Source organism: Meles meles, chromosome 4 (assembly GCF_922984935.1).
Source record: "Meles meles chromosome 4, mMelMel3.1 paternal haplotype, whole genome shotgun sequence".
Lineage (NCBI taxonomy): Eukaryota > Metazoa > Chordata > Mammalia > Carnivora > Mustelidae > Meles > Meles meles.
Genome location: NC_060069.1, coordinates 149,138,007 through 149,146,408, shown reverse-complemented (window position 1 = coordinate 149,146,408; position 8,402 = coordinate 149,138,007). Strand labels below are relative to the sequence as shown.

At 40.1% G+C, this 8,402-nt stretch overlaps 1 protein-coding gene across 2 annotated transcripts in view; it reads left to right on the top strand.

Moving 5' to 3' along the window:
* The first annotated feature begins 384 nt into the window (after positions 1-384).
* LTN1 (listerin E3 ubiquitin protein ligase 1) overlaps positions 385-8,402 on the top strand; it is a 69,462-nt gene continuing 61,444 nt past the window's right edge. For both annotated transcript variants that reach the window (XM_046002758.1, XM_046002757.1), the window contains exons 1-3: positions 385-500; positions 6,603-6,806; positions 7,306-7,404. In XM_046002758.1, the coding sequence (XP_045858714.1) occupies positions 459-500; positions 6,603-6,806; positions 7,306-7,404 (345 nt within the window). In that variant the 5' untranslated portion in view covers positions 385-458. The remainder of the gene's footprint in view (positions 501-6,602; positions 6,807-7,305; positions 7,405-8,402) is intronic.

Below are 8,402 nucleotides of genomic sequence, written 5' to 3'. Positions count from 1 at the left end.
CTAATAAACGCCCAGGTGATTAGAATGATTGCATTTTGCATCAACCATTTCCTTGTTTCCACAGCCACTACCGTGTCATTCTTCAGCTATCTTTATGTGAAAATGCCCCTACTACGGATCATCCCAATTTCTTACCGCTAAGAGAGGAACAAATCCGGTTCCCTGAAAGCGGGAAAAGAGAGGATTTGAAGCTTCAGGGCTCATGCTTGGCCTCTCATTAGGCACGGATGACGTCACTCATAAAGGCGGGGCTCTAGTTGTGACGTTTCCGGCGGTGGATGGTGAAGGACGCGGCGGGAGGCGGAAGTGGGGCGGTGGGAGGGCGGGGTGGGTGGCGGAAGGGGAGGTCCGGGGAAGTCGCTCCAGTAGGCCCTTTTCCGGCGGCAGGGGCCGGAAGTTGTGGCCCGGCCGTGTCAACCAGGGGGCTGCGGGTTGAGAGTGCGGGTGAGACTGCGACCATGGGCGGGAAGAACAAGCAGCGGACCAAGGGGAACCTGAGGGTGAGTGCGGAGGGGCTCGGCGGAGCGGGGAGTCCTCATATCGCAGCCGCTGTCTGTACCACGCGCGCGTCCAGAGGGCGTGTGGAGCGCGGCTGTAGGGAGGCGTGTGTTTGCGTGTCGAGTGTGACCTCTCTGTTGTGTGTTCATCCCCACGAACGGGGTGAGTTGTCTGTGAGAAGATTGGGGATTTGTGAGAGAAAAAATGTTCCATGCCAGAGCTGTCTCCACCCGAGTACACATCCTACAATTTCCATGAAGGAATGGTTCAGTATCCGTTTCAGTGGGAAGGTTACCTGGCCAGGCTAGCGGGGGTGGGGGTGGCTGGCACTGGGAACAAGGGAGTTGGGTAGAAAGCATTTAGAGTGAGCCTCGTGTGCAGGGCATTTCGGATCATGTCGCTCTGTTACTCAGAAATCCCCAGATTCCTCGGGGGTAAAGGCCAGATCCCTAAACGATGGTAAACGCGGTATGTGGTCACCTTCTGGCCCCTTGCTTTCTCTGGCACCATCTTCAGCTTCCTCCTCGCTCGCTCGGTCCAGCCACACTGACATCCTCCCCGAGCCTTGACCTTGCCTGGCAGGCTCCCTAACGCTCTTTATTAGACGACTACAAATTGTGCCTGAGACACCCTAGTGAGGTCTGTCATGATCGCCGTATTTTAAATTATAGCCCTCCTCCCACTCCCTGTGCTTCTTTCCTGCTTTATTTTACTCTTTTGCATTTAGGACTTTTTACATACTATGTAATTTACTAAGTCTGTCTTCATTTACTGTCTTGCTTCACTGGGATGTATTATGAAGGCAGGTGTTCTATGAAGGCTATTGTCCCAGGAGCCTAGAATAAGGATTAGTGTATAGTAGAAGCTCACCAAATACTCTGTTTTCAAAAAGATTTTATTCATTTATTTATTTGAGGGGGGGGCACAAGTAGGGGGAGCAGCAGAGGGAGAGGGAAATGTAGGCTCCCCACTGAGCAGGGAGCCCACCAACGGGGGGGGGGGGGGCACTCTGTCCCAGGACCCTGGTATCGTGACCAGAGCTGAAGGTAGAGGCTTACGGACTGAGCCACCCAGGTGCCCCTAAATACTTGTTTAAAGAAGACCCAAAAGTAGATTAAACTTATGATTAGGGACGTTATAATAATATATTTTTACAGTATTAAGCTTGTTATGGCACAGTTCAATGTTATGAGAAAGCATTTTTCCTGTTTCTGATCAAATTATAGTGATACCAGTACAACATTTTGTTAGCTCTGTCACTTAATCAGTTTTTGGCCTATAGTACCAACTGTAATAATAGTAACTTGTCTTGTGCTGGTACTGTGTTAAGCACTTGCATTCTCAGTTAAGTTTGATTTTCTTATTTAAACAATTTTAAAAATTTTTTAAATATTCCAAATACAAGGATAAGTTGCAAAAATATTAGCCTAACAAGCCATATTTTTTTTTAAGATTTTATTTATTTATTTGACAGAGAGATCACAAGTAGACAGAGAGGCAGGCAGAGAGAGGGGGGGAAGCAGTCTCCCTGCTGAGCAGAGAGCCCGATTCGGGGCTCTATCCCAGATCCCTGAGATCATGACTGGAGCCGAAGGCAGAGGCTTTAACCCACTGAGTCACCCAGGTGCCCCAGCCATATGTTTTTTACCTAGATCCATCAGTTGTTAATATTTGGTCACATTTGTTTTCTTTCTCTAAATATACGTATTTTGCTGAACTGTATGAGAATTACTTGCATCTATCATGACATTTAATTGCTGAGTCCTTCAACACATATATTTGAAACAAAGGCAATTCTTTTTCATAACCATGAACAATTACAACATGCATAAAATTTAACCTCAGTGTACTGCTGTCTAATAATATGTAACATTGTATTCAGATTTCTGTAGTTATCTCAATGATGTTCTGTATAACTTGTTTTTAGATACAGCATTTTAAAAAACACCTAGGATACAATGAAGGATTGAATGATTCCATTCATTTAACCATTTAGCTCTAGGTAGTTTTCCTTTGGGTTTTTTTTTTCTTTTTCTTTTTTTTCTTTTGAGGGCAGTTCTTTTATGATGGACAATTTGGAAAAGTCTAGGGCACTTTTGCTTAATTTAGAATTGTATGATTGTTCCTTATGGGGAGATTCAGGGTAAACAATTTTTTTGTAGGAATGCTTCATAGATGATGTATCATTATCAGTGCATCAGGGTGCACATGCTGCTTGTTTGTTCCATTTTTGGTGTTGTTTAATCACTTGGTTAAAGTGATGTCCATCATAAAGGTATCTTTTTCTGTCGGCTATGTACAGATAACATGGGGACTGGTATTTTGAGACTGGGAGTAATCTTTTTTCTCACAAACTTTCACCTAATGGTTTTAGCATCCTTTGATGATCCTTGCTGGAATCAATTGTAATGGTTTAAACATTTACATTTAATTTTGACAATCCAAGTAATGACTTAGTTACTATTTTCTCATTTTAAAGTTGATGGTACTGGGGCACCTGGGTGGCTCAGTCGTTAGGCATCTGCCTTCGGCCCAGATCATGATCCCAGGGTTCTGGGATCCGAGCCCCACTTCAGGCTCCCTGCTCCACAGGAGACCTATTCTCCCTCTCCTGACTCCCCCTGCCTTTGTTCCCTCTCTGTGTCTCTCTCTGTCAAAAAATGAATAAATAAAATCTTAAAAAAAAAAAAAGATTGTGGTACTAAGGCTTAGAGAAAGGACAAGTTGCTTATTGAGATTTGAATTTAAGAATGGCATTCTTGGGTGGCTCAGTGGGTTAAGCCTCTGCCTTCAGCTCAGGTCATGGTCTCAGGGTCCTGGGATCAAGGTCCACATCAGGCTCTCTGCTCAGCAGGGAGCCTGCTTCCCCTTCTTTCTCTCCCCCCCTGCCTCTCTGTCTACTTGTGACCTCTCTCTCTCTCTCTGTCAAATGAATAAATAAAATCTTAAAAAAAAAATTAAAAAAAAAAAGAATGGCATTCTTTCATTCAACAGAAGACTTTGAGTACTCAATGCCATGTACTCAAAGATCATAGATGTTTCTTATTCTTGAACTATTAATTTGTTGATAGACATATAAGTAAGCAAATGATTATGATGTATTAAAGAATTATGACATAGGTATGAGTAGAAAGAAGACGGGAGAACAGAAAAAGAATGGTAATTGACCTGAAGGAGGCAAGCAGTGAAAACAAGAGTGTGTTTTGAAGGATGAGTAGGAGTTTGTCAGGCAGTGAAAAGGAAGAGAAGGTTTTCAGGTGGAGAGAAAAGATTACACAAAGATCAGATTGTGAAAGGCATAGCATATTCAGAAAACTGAATTGGGACTGGAGCATAAGTGGTGGTAGCAAAATTGGGAGAAGAGAGGGGAACTGTGACGGAGAAGAAGAGCGTCAGCAGATAAGCCTGGGGAAAGCTAAGGCCAGATGGGGAAAGACCTTGTAAGTCTTCCTGCGTTTGACCTTTGAACTGTAGACTTAGGATTGCTACCTCTACTACTTCGAGAGGACAGGCACAAAAGAATGTAGGTGTAGTATAAGAAAATTAACTTCCAGAAATAGAATCAAGGTTCTTATTCTTGAACTGTGGGTATAAGCATTTAACATGCAGTAGAGGAAGTAACAAGAAACAGTAATATATTTTAAACTCAAAGTAGACATTGAATAAAATATATAATTAGTATATTTTTGAAATAATTTGTTACTATAAAACTGGAAGTTGGAAATCTGATACCCTTTCTTCTGTAAGTAGTTATCACTATCAGCTTGGATATTTCAGGTTCAGAATTCAGCCTTGACTCTTTTAGCTTTTTTTGTTGTTGTTGTTAATACACTTCAGGCCCAGCATGGAGTCCAGTGCGGGGCTTGAACTCATGACCCTGAGATCAATTCCTGAGCTGAGATCAGGAGTGGGATGCTTGACCGACTGAGCCACCCAGGCATCCCTTGACTCCTTTTTTTAAGCATTAATTTTTATACTATTTCATTATTCTGCTTTATAATAAAACTTTATAAATGATATAGATAAATTTCTGAAGTCCTGATGTTATAATATTTAGTTTTCTGAATTGTATTATAGTTCACTAACTTCCACTATAGCTGTTTATCCTTATACCAGTATTGAGAAAGGTAAACTGAATAATGTTAGTTCATTTTAAGAAAGTTCTAAAATAGATAACCTTTTTTTTTAAAAGATTTTATTTATTTATTTGACAGACAGAGATCACAGGCAGACAGAGAGGCAGGCAGAGAGAGAGAGAGGGGGAAGCAGGCTCCCTGCTGAGCAGAGAGCCTGATGCGGGACTCGATCCCAAGACCCCAGGATCATGACCTGAGCCGAAGGCAGCGGCTTTAACCCACTGAGCCACCCAGGCGCCCCAATAGATAACCTTTTTTGAAGTCAGTTTTAAATGCTACTGTTTTGGGAAAAAAAAATGTAATTCAGGTTATCATTTTCATTTCTGGTTACTCATTTCAATTTAGAAAATAGCCCAGATTATTTCTTGACAGATGAGTTTTCCAAACACAATTTTGCTAGATTTGAGCCAATTGAGTCACACATTTAGGTAGCTCTTTCAGCCATTCTTAGAAAGAAATCAGAAACAGGTGAATTTATTAAAGGAAGAGGTGAATTTAAATAGATTGTAATGTCATCCTGGACAATGAACTGAGAGGCATTTTCTTTCTTTCCTCCTTTTGTTTTTTTTTAAAAGATTTTATTTATTTATTTGACAGAGAGATCACAAGTAGGCAGAGAGGCAGGCAGAGAGAGAGGGGGAAGCAGGTTCCCCCTTGAGCAGAGAGCCCCACACAGGACTCGATCCCAGGACCCTGAGACCAAGACCTGAGCGGAAGGCAGAGGCTTAACCCACTGAGCCACCCAGGCGCCCCTCTTTTTTTTTTTTTTAAAGGTTTTATTTAAAATCTTAAAGAGAGTGCATGTGAGCAGGGGGAGGGGTAGAGGGAGAGAAAGAGACTCTCAAGCTGACTCCACACTGAGCATAGAGTCCAGTGCAGGGTTCAGTCTCACAACACCTGAGATCATGACCTGAGCTGAAACCAAATAGTCAGAGGCATAACCAACTGAGTCACCCAGGTGTCCCAGAGGTATTTTGCTATTAGATGACAATGAATATGTTACATACTTTCAGCAGTTTAAATATTTTTTTTGTTACAACCAGCTCCTTAACTTTTTGTACTAGAAAATTACTATGTTGAGTATCCATCTAACAAAGTACTGACTATGGTTCAAAGGAGTGTATCTTATATGCTGACTATTGAATTGATTTTATGTCCATAGTAATATAATTTGTATCCATTTTAGCTCAAGAAAGTTAGGGTGACTCTGTGTATGTGGAAATGAGTGTGCCTACCTTCAAGGAGCTCCTAATCTTAGAAACAGCCATCGTGAGACTTGTCCCATGGTGGTGGTTTAATAAATATTTGTTGAATGGATGAATGAAAAGATGTAAGTCACGTGTGAATTAATTTTATATCATTACATAGTACACATGTGTGTGTGTATATATTTAATTTGGAAATAAAATTTTATAAAATAGTACTTATTCTTAGCAAATGTGATGCATTCTGTGTTTTGAGTTTTATTCTATTTTTTGGAAATGCTGTCATAACCTATTAAGTTGATACCGTGAGCCACTAATGGATTGTATCTAATTTAACCAACATTGTTCTGATGTTTAGCGGACCAGGAAATAGCACTAGGGTCATTATGGATAGGTTCTTGGTGATGGGATCATTGCAGTAGATGAAATCTTAGGCTAGGAAATAAGAAGTTCTCAAGTAAGGGTGCCTACGTGGTTCAGTTGGTTAAGTATCTGCCTTTGGCTCAGGTCATGATTGATTCCAGGGTCCTGGGATCAAGTCCCATGTCAGGCTCATTTGCTTCTCCCTCTCCCTCTCCCCTCATTTGTGCTTTGACTCTCTCACTCTCTGAAATAAATAAATAAATAAATAAATAAAATATTTTTTAAAAAGTTATCAAATAAAAGCTTGTTCCTCTCTTAGAATTGTCAAGGACAAGAACACAAAGTTAAATTTTGAATGCTTCCTGTACTCTGACTTTTTTTCTCCCAACTTTCTTATCAGCCTTCAAACAGTGGCCGAGCTGCAGAACTGCTTGCCAAAGAACAGGGAACGGTGCCTGGATTTATTGGTTTTGGAACATCTCAGAGTGACCTGGGCTATGTTCCTGCTATTCAAGGAGCTGAAGAAATTGACAGTCTTGTAGATTCTGATTTCCGAATGGTGCTGAGGAAACTTTCTAAGAAAGATGTCACGACAAAATTAAAAGCAAGTTTTATGTTTTTCATAAAAATGATAAGAAAATCCTTTTGTTAAACAAAATGTCATTGGTGTGCTTTATGTAAAGAAAAATGAGCAATCATTTATCACTAATAAGTTCTTTTACAGTTGTACTTTTCTCTGACACACAGATGAAAGCTTACTTTTTACCTTTTATCTTCTGGGTTATACATTAGTTTGTTCTGTACGTATTTGAACCACTTTGGAATTCTGGATGTATGGTTTTCCCATCACAGAACGTAATTTTGACCGTATAGTATTAAATGGAGTTTTTTATTTGTATACGTTTTATTTAAAAAAAAAAAAAAAAGAAAAAAAAATTTCTGTGCTCTGAAGGAACTCTTAAGATTAGTCCCATATGGCATAAACAGAAGCAGTGTATTCTCCTGTTGCATAAAATAGACTAAGCTTCTGGAACAGAATAAACATAATCAATAGCCAATATTGTGGCTGTTGGTCCTTAGTAATGTTGCTAATTTATTTTTAGGCTATGCAGGAATTTGGAACCATGTGTACAGAGAGAGACACAGAAATTGTGAAAGGAGTTCTTCCATACTGGCCAAGAATTTTCTGCAAAATTTCACTTGTAAGTATTCAAAAACGTATACTAGGTTGGTTGGTTGGTTTGTTTTGTTATAGTTTTTGATTGAAGTCATGGAGACTGTTAAATTTATATGATTCATTTTTGGTGAAAATTATAAAATGTTATGTCAGTATTATGTAGATTAGATCATGTTAGTTGTATAAAGTATATTGGGAGTCTGATTTCAGAAATTAGGTAATTACTAGAGAATTACATAGATACTTTCTAGTCATAGTAAAATTGGACAGTTTAATTTCCTTGCATGTTTGCTGCAAGAGAGTGAGTGTGACTTGCTCAGTATTCAATGCCTAACCTTTTTTTTTTTTATTTTTTATTACTTTTTTGTTTGTTTGTTTATTTACAGCATAACAGTGTTCATTGTTTTGGCATCACACCCAGTGCTCCATGCAGTACGTGCCCTCCCCATTACCCACCACCTGGTTCCTCAACCTCCCACCCCCCCCGCCCCTTCAAAACCCTCTGGTTGTTTTTCAGAGTCCATAGTCTCTCATGGTTCATCTCCCCTTCCAGTTTCCCTCAACTCCCTCTCCTCTCCATCTCCCCATGTCCTCCATGTTCTTTGTTATGCTCCACAAATAAGTGAGACCATATGATACTTGACTCTCTCTGCTTGACTTATTTCACTCAGCATAATCTCTTCCAGTCCCGTCCATGTTGCTACAAAAGTTGGGTATTCATCCTTTCTGATGGAGGCATAATACTCCATTGTGTATATGTACCACATCTTCCTTATCCATTCATCCGTTGAAGGGCATCTTGGTTCTTTCCACAGTTTGGCAACCGTAGCCATTGCTGCAATAAACTTCAATGCCTAATCTTGAGTCTATCTTGAATAGTTTTTATCTCATGCAGGAAGGGGAAAAGGAAAAATTAATCAAATTCTCACAATTTTTAAACTTAATAATTTTAGTTTAGCACTACCCATAGGTGAATTCTTATTAATGGGTCATCATAGCATATCCAGAAATGTCTGTATTTGT